Genomic DNA, 16239 nt, shown 5'->3' on the forward strand with positions numbered 1-16239 from the left:
TCTTGGTCTCTGAGTGCCACTAGTTTCCAGTCAAGCCTCATAGCTCCTTACCCAGAATTCCTAAGTACAAGCAAGTCCTATGATGGCCCTGTGGAAGTATGAACAGGAGGATTACCTAACCGTTCTTCCCAAGGAAGGCCCTCTCTGGGCAGCCCTACTGTGGTTTTGGAGCAAGAAAGTCACTCTTGACCTTACTCTACGAAGCAATTCACGGCCCCTCAGTGGGCAAAACACCTCACTGTATTCAGAGCATATGACATCCACCTTGTTCTTTCAAATGAGGAATCCAAGGCTCCAGGAGGGTTTGCCTTCAATAACAAAGTGCACTAACATTCAAGGAAGTAAATACCCTTCTCCCCATCCCTCCCCACCACAGAGGTGTAGTCTACTGGGAGAGCACATGCCTAGCATCCCGTTGGGCAGCCCTCCCTGGGGTCTGTGACCTGTGGTTTGGCTGGATCTAAACACACACTGTCAGTGTGAACAGCACAGAAAGGAGCTGCAGACACCACTGGTGTCAGGGCTCTGGCTGGACTGAGAAAATCCCTGCAGGTTGGCGCTGTGCTGGCTGCCACACACAGAGAGAGGAGCCACCTTCAGGTACAGATGCCAGCATTTTATGCTGGTATTGGCACCTTCCACAAGGTCACTCTAGCTCTGGATCATACATCATACATCATATAGAATTCACGGAACCACACACATAGGTTCCCTGAAAGGCTCTCATCAGTACAGGAGAGAAAAAAAGACCATCTCCTGAGAAAGCTCACCAACCTTGGAGGGGAGTGAGAGAGAGATTGGGGTCATTAAAACCAAAATGCTGAAGTGGTTACCCTTTGGTGGCAGGATTACAATGATCCTTTTTGATTTCTGCGTGTGCTGACTATTGTAATCACTTGCTTTTAGGACCATTAAGCTTTCAGCAGAAATAAATAAAAGAGCGCACTCCTGAGAAAAAGTGCTTTCCCGGGAAAGCTGAGAACAACACACATCAACGAGGCTTACTGGGTCACAACACAGAACATCTCGATGTGATGTTAAAAATAGTCCCAGCACAGTGGAAAATCTCAGAGCCTGACTGGGCATCATTCAGATCTGGGTCAAGCATCAAGTGGCTTCCTGGGTGACCTTGCCACCGTCCTTCCCATCCCTGGGCCTCCAGCCTGTCCTACAGTCCTGGCCATGAGGGACTGGGGCCCAGCAGCAGCTCTCAACCTTTATATACAATGACCGCCCCCCTCCAGGAGGTAGAGTACGGTGCACGTGGCATGTGTGACTCAGGTTCTGTTCCTAACACAGTGGGAGGGAGAGAGCACGGGCTTCAACGTGCACATTGCCCATGCTAGCTGAATCTGACACCACAGCTGAACTGTGCACCATCCCGGATGCTACCTTGTACCTAGGCATGATAGGCTAGCTGGCCATGAAAACATCACCACTGCTCAGACCCCAGACATCAGGCCAAGCCCTTCATTTCCTGATCTCCTTTATTCTCTAGTCTGAGCCAGCAGAACCCAGGGAAGAAGGTGAAGGCCTACAGCAGCTTCCCATGTGCTCTCTAGATTCAGGCCTCCTCACCAGCATCCCCACCAGGGCCTTGGGCAACACCCCCTCTCCCAGGCTGTGCTGGCATGGGTTTCTGCCTGGCTCTTGCTGCTGTCTGGCACAGACCCACGCATCTGTTGTTTCTCCTCACTCAATCATGAGTGCTTCAGGAGTTCTGCCCGTTTGTCTATCTTGTTCACCATAATTCTGTGCATGGTGTCTGGCTTGTGTACACACAGCATATGTTGCCAGAATGAACGAATGAATTAACCAGTGAACAAACAGGACAGCAGCAGCAACAAGGACAAGTAACCTAGTCAGGGGGTCCTGGGGTGTAACTAAGCAAGAAAACAACCAGCCTTACATGCCTATGGCCCTTAGTGCTAGCCTCAGCATCACAAGAAAAAAATGGAAGCTCCAGCATCCTTCCACAAGCTGAGTGATGACAATGAACTGTCTCTCAGCGCTTACTCCAGCCAGAGGGCCTTGAGTGGCCTATCCAGGAGTCCTCTGTGGCTCTTGCTCTTATGGCAAGGACCCCAGCCAAATGCCCTCCTCAGCAAATGGTACAGGAACACACCTTCCTCTGTAAGGTCCCCAGGGAAATGTCCTCCATAGCGAGGAGTCCCGGCCTTGAGCCTGCCTGTCCCTGAATGGTGGCTTGGTCTTATAGCCCAAGGGACTTTCCAAGAAAGCCCTCTTGCCCTGTTGTGGGAAGTGGCACTCACCTTTCCATTCCACACAGCAGGGCCTGCCTCTTCATCCCAGATGGTTCTGCATGTGTGGGGTGGCAGCAGTCTGTAACTGTGGGAGACTAAGAAAGAAATGCTGTGGCCCTCGACTGCCCAGCTCTGGTCATTGCCAGAGTCATTATCTCCATAGCCTAGAGTGGGACTCATCCCTTACCAGTGGGGCAGGAGGGGCCGGCCAGTCCTTCTCACATAGGAAGGATCCCAGTATGATCCAGGGCACCCATGCAGCTCTTATGTGATGCTCATTGCGAACTGCAGCCAGCTGGACCCACCCACTCTGATCTCTTCATATAGAGCCTCCGCCTCTTCCCAGAGCTGTTCTCTGCCACAATAAGAACTATCCTGACTGGCTTTGCTCTGGGTAGGGCACCAGGGTCTGGCAGACACTCCTTGGCACTCCTACTGCCTGGTTGGACTTATGAACTGCTTGATAAACAGGGCCTCAGTGACATGCTCTCCACCCCCAGTTCAGGGAGTACCACCCAACAACAGCTTCAAGTCAGACCTCTCCTCAGTGAGGCTTGTTTTCCAGCCTTAGGAAGGATGAGGACTTTACTGCTTCTCCTTGGAGCAGTCCAACTTGGCCTGTCTTCAAAGCCGGGAAGAATGAAAGGGTGACCATGGTGTTAATGTATTCCCATCACTAAGACCCTATTCATCACCACCCACCAGTCCTGAATGAGTGAGTGCGGCCATTTCTGGCTGCTGAGAGGTGTCCCTATGCTCTGATCATGTGGGTCCCACAGCCTCCAGCCACGGTGGGCCTCAGCATTACAGAGTTCAGCAGGTGCACCTCACCCGTACTAGCCTTCAGGAGCACAGGTATGACATCCCCCTCCCTGGGTGTCCTTTTCACACACCCACAATGGACACACAAGTCACTTACTGAGGAACTTGTACAGCTGTGCAAGCTGGGGCACGGAAATTGGATTATTGAAAATGACCATGATGTGGGGACCACACCACCCATGTCACTGACACAACAGCTTCTGACCTCTGGAAACAAAGGATTCATGTACACATTTTACTTACGCGCATGCTACTTGCCAAGGAGCCCACTGTGACTGTCCCTTCTATCTCATACTTCTACAGTCTGTCTACACTGAAATCAGTGAGAATCCCTATTGGAACGCTTGCTCACTGACGCAGGGCTAGGTCTGCCTATCTCATGGCCCCTGGAGTTTCTGGACCATGGGTGATGGCCACAAACTATGCATTGGCTGCTGTCCTGCCATGCTCAATGGAGAGCTTCAACAGCTAGGCACATGCAGCACCTCCCCGAAGCCCCAGCCGTGTAACCCTTGTTGCTCCCTAGAGTTCAAATCTATTTCATTTAAATCCAGCATGACAGACTGTTTCAAGTTTTGCCCTGTTCAAGACTTGGTAATCAGAACTCACAAAAAACTACTTCCCATTTGTACTCTTCAATATTTGCTTATGCTATTCTTAGACAGGGGTGGGGGGATGGGGTGGGGGTGGGGATAAGAACCCAGTTGGGGACAGGAGACAGTTTACACCAACCACCTAACTTCAGGGCCTTGGCGAGACGAACACCGCTCCTTGACAGCCTCTGGAGCTTGTTCTGAATCTTTGAAAGGCTGTGCCCCTCGCCAGGAGACTCCGTTCCTCTACGCATCCCCACCCCAGATTTCAGACCACTGCACTCCACTCTTCTAAAGACTCTTGACATCCTTGTCTGCTCCATGTTTCCAAGTAGTAATTCTGCTGGACTTTTAAGAAAGGAAGACAGATGAAGGTGAGGCTGGTCTTACTGGATGAACAGGCGATCCCAGGAGTGCTATTTTCCACCATTAGCCCTGACACTAGAAAAGCCATATGCTAATGAATGGGAATGGCTTCATAAATGATTTTAATGTATCAGTTAAAAAATTAAAAGTTGGAGCGAGGTGGCAGTGGTGCAGGCTTTTAATCCCAGCACTCGGGAGTTAGAGGCATGTGGTGGATTTCTGTGAGTTCAAGGCCAGTCCTGTTCCAGGACAGCCAGGACGATTAGACAGAGAAACCCTGTCTTGAAAAACAACAACAAATATTTAAAATTGGAGGAGAGGGTTGTGGGAGTGGGGTGGGGTGGGGAGGTGGGCAGGGGGTGGGGGGTAGGGGGGTAGATAACCTCAAAAAGTTAAGAGCAGCCTGCAGCTGATAACTGCCAGGGACAATCAAACCATACTCTGCTGAACCTGTCTTAGTGTTTTTATTGCTGTGATAAATACTATGGCCAAAAGCAATGTGAGGAGAAAAGGGGTAATTTTATCTTATGTGTTTAGGTAACATTCCATCACTGAGGGGCATCAGGGCAGGAACCTGAAGGCAGGAACTGAAGCAGAGACCATAGAGGGAGCTGCTTACTGGCTTGCTATGTTGGCTTCCTTATATACCATCCTGGGCCACCTGCTGAGGACGGAATCACCCACAGTGGGCTACCCCTCCCAATAAATCATTCAGACAATAAATATCTCACAGTCTCCCCCACGGGGCAATCTTATGATGACAATTCCTCCACTGAGTTTCCCTCTTCTCATATATTTTTATGTTTGTGTCAAGTTGACAAAAGCCAACCGGCGCATCTTCTGTGCCTACCCTTCTGGGCTATAGAAGCACGAGCAAATAATGGCTGCTAAGCTTGTGGTTATCTATGATACAACAATAGAAAACTGACACACAGACCAAGGGTTCCTGAGTCTGCTAAATCAATGGATGTCTACAGAAAGCCTTTGTTTAAATGGTTGCAATTAACTGAGTATCAACTGACTCATCAAACTCTCTGCCAAATGGCCAGAGTCTCTGCAGATGGCCAGTATGAACTTCTGACACATGCAATGAGAAACCAAAGCACTCTCTGCCAAAGCAGGGCCTCTTTCTCCTGTGAGTATGTCGGCTCCACCCCTGATGTCCTTGTGTGCTTACTGTGGGAAGGCACTGGAAGAAGAGGCAGTGCTGGAAAAGGACACAGGCTCTGAGTTTCATTATATGAAAGACCGTATTCAACTATGCAATTTCCTATAAAACATGTTTGGGGCCAGAGAGATGGCTCAGTGTTTAAGAACACAAGCTGCTCTTCCAGAAGACCCAGGTTCGAGTCCTAGCACCCACACGGTAGGTCATACATAACTTTAACTCCAGTTCCAGGGGATATAACACCCTTTTCTGGCCTCTGCAGGCACTGAACACATGTGGTACATATTCATACATTCAGGCAAAATGCTCATACACATAAAATAAAATGTACAGTTAAAAAAACATCAAAAGTAAACAATTGAGAAAGAGCTTTCACATTCTGTGAGAAATTTTCACATTTTTTGTCACACTGATATACACACACAGAACCTCTAAGATCAACCAGGACAAGGACAGACCCCCCCCCCCCAGAGATGCAGTATCCTTACTTTTTTAAAAAAATTGTGTGTGTCTGTATCCATGGTGCACACGTGTGCATGTTCCTCTCTGTGTGGAGGCCAGGGGTTGACATCAGATGTTTTCCTCTACCTTTCAAGTCAAGTCTTTCACTAAACCTGGGCCTCACCACTTTGGCTAGATTGGCTGGAAGCAAGTCCTAGGGAATCCTGTCTTTCCTCAGCAATAAGATAGCAGCATGTCACACCTTGCTCAGATTTTGTTTTGTTTTTTCAAGACAGGCTTTTACTGTGTAGCACTGGTTGGCACTGGCTGTCCTGGAACTCCCTCAGTAGACCAGGCTGGTCTCAAACTCAGAGATCTGCCTGCCTCTGCCTCCCAAGTGGTGGGATTAAAAGTGTGTGCATCACCACTGACCAGCTGTAGCCCATATTTTTATGTAGGTGTTGGGGATCCAAATTTAAGTCCTCATGTTTGAATGGTGAGCATTTTATCAACGGGGTGATCTTCCCAAATACTTGTTTTTTTACTGTTCCTATAATAGAACCCTGGAGTCTAGCTAATTTAGAAAGGGAAGGGGTTAATTTCAGTTTGTGGTTCTGGAATTCTCGGTGCTGTTTAGTCAGCTTCTGGAGCTCCACGGGCTGCACTGTGTCACGGTGGAAAGGCATAGAGGGGAGGCAGGTGCACATGGAATTTGTGCATCAATAAGACAGGAAGCATGAGAAAACCAAGGAAGCCAAACTTACTTTATAACAATCTGGTCTTAGGATAACTCGACACTCTGAGAGAACTGCATTAATTAATGCCTTTGTGAACCGAAGTGCCTCTTGGAAAGCCCCACCACCTTTCAACACATTTATATTAGGGATTAAGCCTCAAACACAGTGTGTAAGCAAAGAATATAAATCGGTACAGAGATACTCACCCATCACTCATTAGCAATGAGCAAGCCACACCATAATGCATATGGCTGTAGCCCTGGACAAGGTCCCCCACTGACTCCTACTGCCCACTATTGATGCTCTTATACAACCCCTCCCACTGCACTGGGGACTGAATCTAGTGACCTGCTTGCAACCAAGAACAGCTAAGCTTCTACGATCAGGTGACCCAGATGATCTTGCCACCATGTGCACGCCTTTTGCAGACTGCACATTAAAAAAAAAAAGTCATGTTTTTTTTTAGCATGTTTCCATCTAGCATACACACACACACACACACACACACACACACACACACACACACACACACACACACACACACACACACACACACACGCAAGCACGCACGCGAAGTTGTGTTTGTAGGTGCTTGAAGGCCAGAGTGGGTGTCCTTCTCTATTACTCTTGGCTTTATTCCTTTGAGTCAGGGTCTGTTATTGAACCTGCACGCTTGCTATGTTGGCTAGGATAGCTGGCCAGTGAGCTCCCAGGATCTGTCTCCATTCCCCAGGTCTAGGGTTATCTGGGTTGTAAGTGCACTGCAGCCATGTCTGGCTTCTACTGGTCTTCATTCTCGTCCACGGAGCTGTCTCCCCCTCCCCTGGCAGACTGTTAAAGATGAGAAAGGCTGGCAAAGATCTGCCCACAAGTGTTGGGTAATGGGTCTCTTCTACTGTTTTCCCTGCACTAGGAAGGAGATCTGGTAACAGACACATGCAGTCCTTGGATCGTGCAGTTCTACTTTCGGTAATATACTCACTGACTGCCTCAGTGGGACATGGCTTCAAACGTTCACTCATGGCAGCATTTGGTAGTGATGCCACATTAAGTTGTGGCAATGGGCTGAACTATGCCCCCACCACACACGTGCATATATGTAAGTGTTGGTCTTCCACACCCCAGGATGTGACCATTTCTGGAGACAAGGCCTTTAAAGGGGAAAGTGGAAATGAGGTAATTAACACAGACCTAATCCAATATGGCTGGCCCCCTAAGAAGAGACAGAGACACAGGTACAAGGGAGGCCTCTGAGGGAAACCACCTTGAGATGCCTTGACATTGGGGAGCCAGTCTCTGCAATGAAAACAAATTAGCTTTATGTTCCTCACTCCCTCAGGGAATAACAAGAGACGGGAAGTGGTCCAGTGAATCTGGGTGTATCTGTAAGGTGGGGCCAAAGTTCCATGACCCCAGCCACTATCCTGCTGTGTTTTAACTTGGGTTAAGCTAAAAGAACCTCACCTAATACATAGAAAAGATGGCTTCCTGTCAGCCTCAGTTGCCCACTCCTCAGGTTTCCCTGCCCCCAGGCAGCTGTCTCTCACCTGGAAATAGTTCAGAAGCAAGCCAGCCCAGGATAGCCCCAGGCCTGCGAGCAGGAAGGGTATTAGCACCTGAAGGCCAATGATCAGGGCACCCTCCCTGCTGCTCTCAGCCTCCAGTGATTTGGGGTCCACACTTTGGCTCTCAGAGACCTCCTGATGTCCATCTTCGGAAGCCTCTGGGAGTCTTCCTGTACGGTGGTTGGGTGATGGCCCCAGCTCCTTTGGCCTGCCACAGCCTTCCAGCCTCCGCTGTCGGGCCTCTGTCCCTTCCATCGGCACACGGCTGAGCCCAGCAGCCCTGACCTGGGAGACACAAAGTGACAGGACTGAAGGGTAGAACTCCTGACTCCTCAGGACCCCTGAGACTCCATCCATTCACCTGGCTGCCAGCATTCAAAACTAGCCTTCAGAGTCCCACACCATTACTCTCTGTAGCTTAATGTTATATGAACAGGCCTGAGGATGATACACAGCTATTGAAGGACTGTTAACTGTAAATAGGAGCCAACAAAGAGTGACACACCCTACCAACCAACCAATCAACAATCTGGCCAGGTACTGATTAGGAGCAGTACACTCATCTATCCTCAATACCACCACCCAACATGAATGAATGAATGAATTTGAATGAATGAATGAATGAAGAGCAGCAGAAAGTATAGTCAGAATCACCCTTGTCAGAACTCTGGGAATTAAGTCAAGGCTTGCAGCAACTATCAAGAACACTGTGACCTTCATCATATTAGTGACAGTCTCATTGTCTTTAGTCTGGGAGATGGCTGGCTGGGAGGGTTAATTCTGTCTGCCAATGTGATTAGATTAAGAAGTGCCCAGGGAATTGCTGAGGCAAGCCTTGCAGAGATGATCAAGCCTTTCTGTGGGCTGGGGTCTAAGAATGAATAAAAAGAGAGAAAGGTGCTTCTTGGACAGGCTCCTGCCTGTGTGCCAGCATGCCATCCCACCACAATGGGCTGTACTCTCAAACCTGAGGGAAAAAATACCCCCTAAGGTTCTTCTGACTGGTATTTGCTAGAACAATGAGAAAATAAACTAACACCTTGGTGAGAACCAGCAACCTGTGGTTCTTTGGCTATCCAGAAGAACTCTGGTCCTCACACCCATATGAGGTTCGGGGGACACTCCTCTGCAGACTGCCTGGAGACCCCTGGTGCTGAAAACCTTTGAAACAGTAACAAGTACTTCCTAGATGCTTTTAGACTGATAAAAAGGATCAAAAAGGAAAAGCTTGGGAATGAGGTGTCCACGGCAGGAGGAGACTACATTCCAAGACCAAAAATTCAATAGAGCACACATCCAGTGCTGGACATAAGTTCAAAAAATGGCTGACCAGGCAAAGGGTGAATGCTTAGGGGGGGATGCTAAGGGCTCTAGAATGGGAAGGGTCCCAGGGTGCCCAGATTATCCCTCAGTGAGGGCTGTAGGCTGGGTGGTAAGTCATAATGGATCTCTTGGCAACAGAGACATGCACAACACAGAATGGTGTTCAATTAAGCTACTAGACAGCAAGTGGCCACAGTGAGTCCTCTTAGTAGGAGAGATCTCAGTCCTAGAGATGGCTCACTCTTTCAACAACAAACGAGACACAGACACAAATTCACTTCAACAAATATGAGCCACAGAAACAAGAAAGCATGTCTCCAAAAGGAAAAAGTAGTTAACAGAAAGTGTCCCCAAGGAGGATCAGTCTCTGGCCTGGAGAAAATGTCAAAGTGGTTTTGTTAGTATGTTCAAAGAACTCGAGGAACCCTTAGCCCAAACTGACAAAATTGGTGGCAGGTGTGCACAACCTTGAAGCTAATCCCTTCAGTTAGAGAACACAAGTCCAGGGCCACAGGGTACAGTTGCATGCTTCCAAGGGCAGGCCACAGTGCTGTGAAGATAGGCAGTGGCAAGGCAAGGGTGGAGGAGTGGGCAGGCCTGTCACATGGGGCCTCACATGGGCACTGGAGGCTCTATAGGAGGGAGAAGGGAATCAGGGCCAGCCAGTGACCCCAGCAAGTCCTTCTGGGACAAGATTTGTTCAGTACCCCAGAACACTGAGAAACAACGAACCACCATTGCAGAACGTGTTGGCCGTTACAAGATAATGGCCAAGCTACAATTCCAAAATAGTCCATCCAACCTTCACTAAGAGACAGGGCTGAGAGAAGAAGACTGCCTGTGTGGGACAAAAAATGTCCTCTGCCATGTGCTCAGAGGACAGCCAGGTTCATAGCATCAAAGGACTAAAAACCTTAATGTAAACAAAACAAACTTTAAAAGTAGTTCAAAGAGTAGGCCTTCTCCCAAGATTCTGGGAGGGACAATGAGTCCCATAACTTGAGTCCCAAGAAAAAAAAAATCAAGATGATAGATGACCACAGGACCATGGGAAAGCAAGGCACTTTCAGTATACAAGTGGAGTGGCTAAAGTGAAGGAACATTAGACCATCTCCATCCTGCAGCAACAGTGTGAGCATTAAACAGTAGCAAACACGATGCAAATGAGATTCGAGTAGCCCAGGCTGGCCTCAAACTAGATGGGTAGCCAAGGAAGATCTTGAACTTTCTGGTCTTCCTGCCTCCTCTGGAGTGATGAAATTACAGGCATGCACCACCATGTTCATGTGGCACAGGGGACTGAATCCAGAGTTTCACACATGCCAGGAAAGTAGTGTGCCAGCTAAGCCACATCTGAGGATATGTAAGCATATCCCATATATAAGCAGGAGCCAGTGAAGGGGTCCACACATGCTGGAAAAATAGGAACTGGACAGAAAGGCTGAAGCAGCCTAGTGCCATAGGATCACCAGGCAGAAGCAGAAGGACACACAGCTGCTGAGCAAGTGTGGCCAAGAGAGATGAGTGTCATCCATCTCCCCCCCACCCCCCACCCCCCCCCCGGCCTGCCCCAACTCTTTCCTAGGAACTAGGCAACCAGAGGAGCAGAGCCACACACAGTTGGAGCAGGGTGCACAATAAACACATGGGCCCCATTTGGTGATTATCACCTGTAGCCTCAGTTATTCAGGAGGCTGAGGTGGGGTTATCCAGTTGAGCCCAAGAATTTAAGGTCAGTCCTGGCAACATAGCAAGCTTTCTCTCTCTCTAGACAAACAAACAAACAAACAAACAAACAAACACCCCCCAAAACAAGAACAAACCAAACCTACCATCACTACCAACTGGCCACTAATTGCACTGAGATTAAAGTTAGACTTGAACAAGCTAACATGACAAAGAGACCAGATCATGATGAAGAGGACAGGCTTGTCTGCCAAGCTGATCCACAAAAGTTCCTCACTGGACTGCACGGCCAAGGTGCTGATTCTTAGCCCAGAATAAGTCATGGATAACCAGGTATCTACCACAACTGCTCAGAGAGACTGCCACTTCATTCCTGCTTGAATTTGGTGAGGTGCCTAAAATTCTAGAAATGCATGCATGTGCACACACACACACACACACACACACACACACACACACACACACGTAGCAAAATTACAAAAACTGAGGGAAATGGAAAGATGTTTCTGTTTTCCCTAGGTCTATGAGGCTGTGCGTAGGTGTCAGGACCCTCAGGTGCTCAAGTTCCTTATATAGCACAGGCCCTGCACAGGGCCTCTCTCTGCACACCCTCCAGCAAGCCTTCTAGTTGTGACGCCTGACACAGGCCTGTGATGTATACATGGCAATGGGTATTCAGTTAGTATGACAAGCACAAGGGTCTATGAATAGTCAACAGATAAGGCTGTTTCTGCTGAATATTTGCAGGTCCAGGATTGGTTGACTCTACAGATAAGGGACATAGAGAGTGACTGGGTTAGCACTCCTACCACGATGTTTCTTTCTAGTCAGTTTTACAGTGAGCCAATTACCAGTGTGGGCAGCTACAACTGTGGGCATATTAAAACTACTGCAGGAATTACGTGTACCAATTATGGCTTTAATGGTGTGTTCAGAACAGTATGAGATACAGTCAATGCTTAAATGTCTAGGGGAGAATAAAGTACCTTTCTTATAGCAAAGACACAAATGTTCAATGGATTTGGGCAATATGTATGTCACATTAGCTGTGCAAATAAACGGGGTGTAGCCACCAAGGTCAAACCCGGCCAATACAGGCAGTGAGTCTGGAGGAGCCCTGCAGGCAGACACCTCCAGGTCTCAGGGACCGGAGCAAAGTGGTGTCTGGCTCCCTCTGCTGGCAGAGTAGTGCTTGGACATGCTGAACAGTGCTAGAGAGAGACAGTCAGAAGGACCAACAAACAAGAAAAATAACAAAACAAAAATAAATTATACAAGAAAACCTTTTGATCCAAAACCACTCAAACTCCTAGAGAATAGGGAAGGGAAGAGACAGAGAGACACAGAGAGAAAGAATATCAATTCAAGACTATCGAGTTTAAACATACAATAGGGCAAAAATCTGAACAAAATTTTCAAGTAAGTTAGTTTATAAACTAACCAGAGAGATGGCTCATCAGATAAAGGTGCTTGCCACCAAGCTTGACAACTTGAGTTCAGTCCCTGGGACACACATGGTAGGTAGAGAGAACTGACTGACTACCCTAAGTGGTCCTCTGATTTCTACAAGTGCACTGTGGCCCACACATGGGTGTGTGTACACACACATACATGTACAGTGCATCACTTTAAATTCACGTACACATGAATTTAAAACTTCAAGAAAGTCTGGGAGAAAATATTTAGTGCTAATAAAAACGACAAGATTTCGTGTGAAAGAAAGATGAAAGGGTAGACAGACAGCTCACCTGGGGTAAGTGACACTAGAACAGAAGCAGCCAACTGCAATCTTGGTGAGCCGCCGTGCATCTCCACTAGAGGTCGCACAGGCCCACACAGACAGAAACCTGGACTCCTGCCAACTGGTAGTGACCATTTGGCTTCACAACCCTCACTCCACATGCACAAACGTGCATGCCAGAGAAAGTCTGGCAGCGTGTACTCTGGGGATCAAGTCAGTCTCGTGAGCTGGCTAAGCCTAGCAGTCAGCATCCAGCAGTCATCTGCACCAGGTTGGGGGACCATCCTGGCCCCATCAGCAAGGAACCCCCATCCTATGAAGGCCCCTCAGATTCACTGGTAATGTTGGAGTATTTAATAAGGATGTCACTGGTGTTATTAAAAATTAAGACAGGTGAGCAAGCCAGGCCCTGTGCGACAGAATAGAGGTGGTGTCTATGGGGAGAGGCAGTGGATTCAGGAAAACCTAATGTTTTGGCTCAAGGTATGCTGGAGGCTTGGTGGATGAAGGTTCTGACTTCAGGGTGGCATCCTGGGGTGGGCCCAGGGTCAGCAAACCCCTAAGTGTTCGATTGCCTCAAGAAAATGACTGCTATACACCAGTCCTGCAGCTCAATGCCATGTGTGGAGTCCAAGAAACATCAGTACTGGGTATCAGTGATTAACCACCCCCCATGGGTCAGCTGGCTTTGAAAGGGGATGGGACATGGCTGACTGTGACTAGAGCTTGACATATTCATATGGGTGGCCCATCTGCCATTCAGACACTAAACACTACCATTCGGATGCATCATACTGCCCAGTGAAACTGGCCTTGAACACAGGCCTGTGAGCACCTGCTCAGCACTCAGGTACTAACACATCTTTCTGGGAGGCCTGGTTCCAACACAGCATACAAACTGATGCTCACCTTACTGGTGCAGGGAGATTCTAACCACAAGCTGGGTGGGCTGAGTTTCTGGGGTGGATGGATTGCCTCTTAGCTTCCCACTGTGTAGCAATGAGGAAAGCATATCTGTGTTTCATCTCCTTGACTTTATACAACATCCCAGTGGGAATGTACAGGAACCCAAACTCAGGGTTAGAATCCCAGCATCTCCTTTCCCTAGATGTGTGGCCTTGGAAGAGTGAGTAAATACTATCCATTGTGACATTTGAATGGGTCACAGTAGACCCCTTTATCCAGTTGCACCCTCTGAGGTTTTGGTTACTAGCAACCGTTTGTGGCCCCAAAATATTAATATGTTTCTGAGCATTTCCAGAAACAAGCAATTCCTAAGTTTTAAGTTGTGTTCAGTTATGAGCACCATGGTGGGCTGGTTCAGTTACCACCAAACTCTGTCCCTCTTGGAATGTGCACCATTCCTTTGTCCAGTGTATCAATGTTGCATGTCCTGTCCACATGTTAGTTACCCTCTCAACAGTTGTTAGGGTGGCAGTGCTGTTGGCCAAGCAACCCTTATTCTACTTAATAATGGCACAAGAGTAGTGATGGAGACAATTATATCACAGTATATCATTAAACTTGTCCTGTCTTATTGGTTGTTCATCCTTCACTGTGTCTAGTTCATAAATTAAACTCTACTATAGGTATGTATATTAGGAAAACAGTCTATATGTCTGGGTATCATCCCAGGATTCAGGCACCCTTTGGGAAACATGCTAGTGCTTCCCTTAGATAAGGGGAGGTTACTATAACCTTCTGTAATGTATTTTCCTTACTGGGCACTTGGCCTGTCTCCACCCCGCTTCAGGCCTCTCTGGACTCCTTTGCATCAGTGATTCTTAAACTACCGCGGCACGAAGCCAGCTTCAGGAAGCAGAGGAGGACCACCCCTAGATCTGGGTCAGGCTAGAGAAGCTGCATCTCTAAGTGGTCTCTGGCGAAGAAGCAGTTTGAGAACCCCGAGTTTTTAAAGCTCTCTAGAAAGGGTCTGGTAGACTGAGGTATCAACGACCTCTAGCTTGGCAACCCCGGGGGTTTCCACGGAGAGCAGAACAACTTGCTGAGCCTGCAGTGGGATGTGCAAGGATGCTCTCGGGGTGCTGAAGGAGTCAATCATTATCCCTAGAGTCAGGCGCGCCAGGGTTCATCACGGGCAGAGGGAAGGGATGAGCGGGACCGGTCCCTGCTTACCTTTGGAGGAAAGAAGCCACATATTGACCCACCCCGGTGTGCCGCCCACCAGACCCTGCGCCCCACGCCCCTTCCCGAGGCCCGGAGGCGCCCCGCTTTCCCTCGGTTTCCCCGGCACCCAGTCCAGCTCCGGCCCGCGCTTACCGGTCCTCTCCCGGCCGGCGGCGAAAGCGAGACGACTGGGCTCGCGCTGGGCACCGCGGAGGCCTGCGGCGGGGAGGAAGCGGGAAGGGCGGCCGGAGGGCCAGCCCCGCCCTGCCCAGGCGCCCGGACAGAAGGGCGGGGTCACAGAGGGGCGGAGCCACCTGGTGGGAGGGGCTTTGTGGGCCGGCTTTGTGGACGAGGCCAGGTCGTAAGAGGTGAAGCTTGAGAACCCAGGTTTTGAAGCCTTCTAGTAAGGGTCCGGTGGACTGAGGTATCCAATTAACTCCCAAAGACGCCCACCTTGGCAGCCCCAGCGGTTTCCAATGAACACAGGACAGCTCGCCGAGCCTACAGCGGGGTGTGCGGTGATGCACCCTGAGTGCTGTAGGCGTTAATGACACGTCTCAGAGGCGGGGCCGCTGGGGCGGGGGCGAGGGGTTCTGCGGGACTTGGGAGGTCCCAAGTAGGGCGGGGCCACGGTCAGGGGCGGGGCCGGGCGGCGGAGCTAAGTGCGACTGGTCTACAGAAGCTCGCTACAAGGGCCAGCTTTCCTCGGGGTCCCTATCTGCCTGTTTTGTTTTCAATTTAACATTTCTAGATATTGCACCTTTAAACACTTCGGTATGTGTCATCAAGTTCTGTCCTTCAACATGGCTGTAATGCTTTCATATTTATCTAGTGGTAATTACCAGTCCTCTGCAGGCATCGCTGGTTGACTCGGAAATGACTTCAGACCTTTGCAGAAGGGATAAGGGGCGGGTCCTCTTCACCTGCTTGGGTAGCTGTGGGCTGCCCAGGCTGACACAGCCCTGGAAGACCCAGCAGCGGTGAATCTCGGTGGACACCAGCTCCCGCAAACCGGCCTGTGCCCCCACTTACTGCTCTCTGCTGGTTCAGGAATCCTGAGCCCTGGCTGGATTCTAAGCAGCCAACTGCATCTGCAGAAACCCGCTGTGAAAGATTATGGTTTTCTAGAGAAATTCAACTGGCACAGAAAAGTATGTAAAGGGCTGGAGAGATGCAACTCAGTGTTAGAGAGGCCGATTCCTGGATTCTGTCCTCAGCAAACGAACAAAACAACATAGAAAACATGTTCGGGGAAATTAAGGTCTGAGTTGCTCACGTTGTCTAAATACATACATTGATTTCTGAGGCCCCAAGGCGATTGTATTTGTCAACAGGGCTTATGTAAAGAGGTAACAATGAATAAATGAGGTCATAGGATGCGATCATAATGGGACTGGAGTCCCCCC

General features: G+C 49.1%; 1 protein-coding gene across 3 annotated transcripts in view; it reads right to left on the reverse strand.

Annotated features, from left to right (window-relative positions):
- Slc41a3 (solute carrier family 41 member 3) overlaps positions 1-15385 on the reverse strand; it is a 42008-nt gene extending 26623 nt beyond the window's left edge. The window contains exons 1-2 of one of the 3 annotated variants that reach the window (XM_035448753.1): positions 15287-15385; positions 7939-8241 (exon numbers count right to left, since the gene is read on the reverse strand). In XM_035448753.1, coding sequence (XP_035304644.1) covers positions 7939-8211 — 273 coding nt within the window. In that variant the 5' untranslated portion in view covers positions 8212-8241; positions 15287-15385. Of the gene's footprint in view, positions 1-7938; positions 8242-14986; positions 15262-15286 lie in introns of those variants that run through there. The other 2 variants (XM_027428861.2, XM_035448754.1) reach the window with 2 other exon arrangements.
- Positions 15386-16239: the final 854 nt, after the last annotated feature.

The sequence above is a fragment of the Cricetulus griseus genome, chromosome 8 (genome assembly GCF_003668045.3).
Source record: "Cricetulus griseus strain 17A/GY chromosome 8, alternate assembly CriGri-PICRH-1.0, whole genome shotgun sequence".
Lineage (NCBI taxonomy): Eukaryota > Metazoa > Chordata > Mammalia > Rodentia > Cricetidae > Cricetulus > Cricetulus griseus.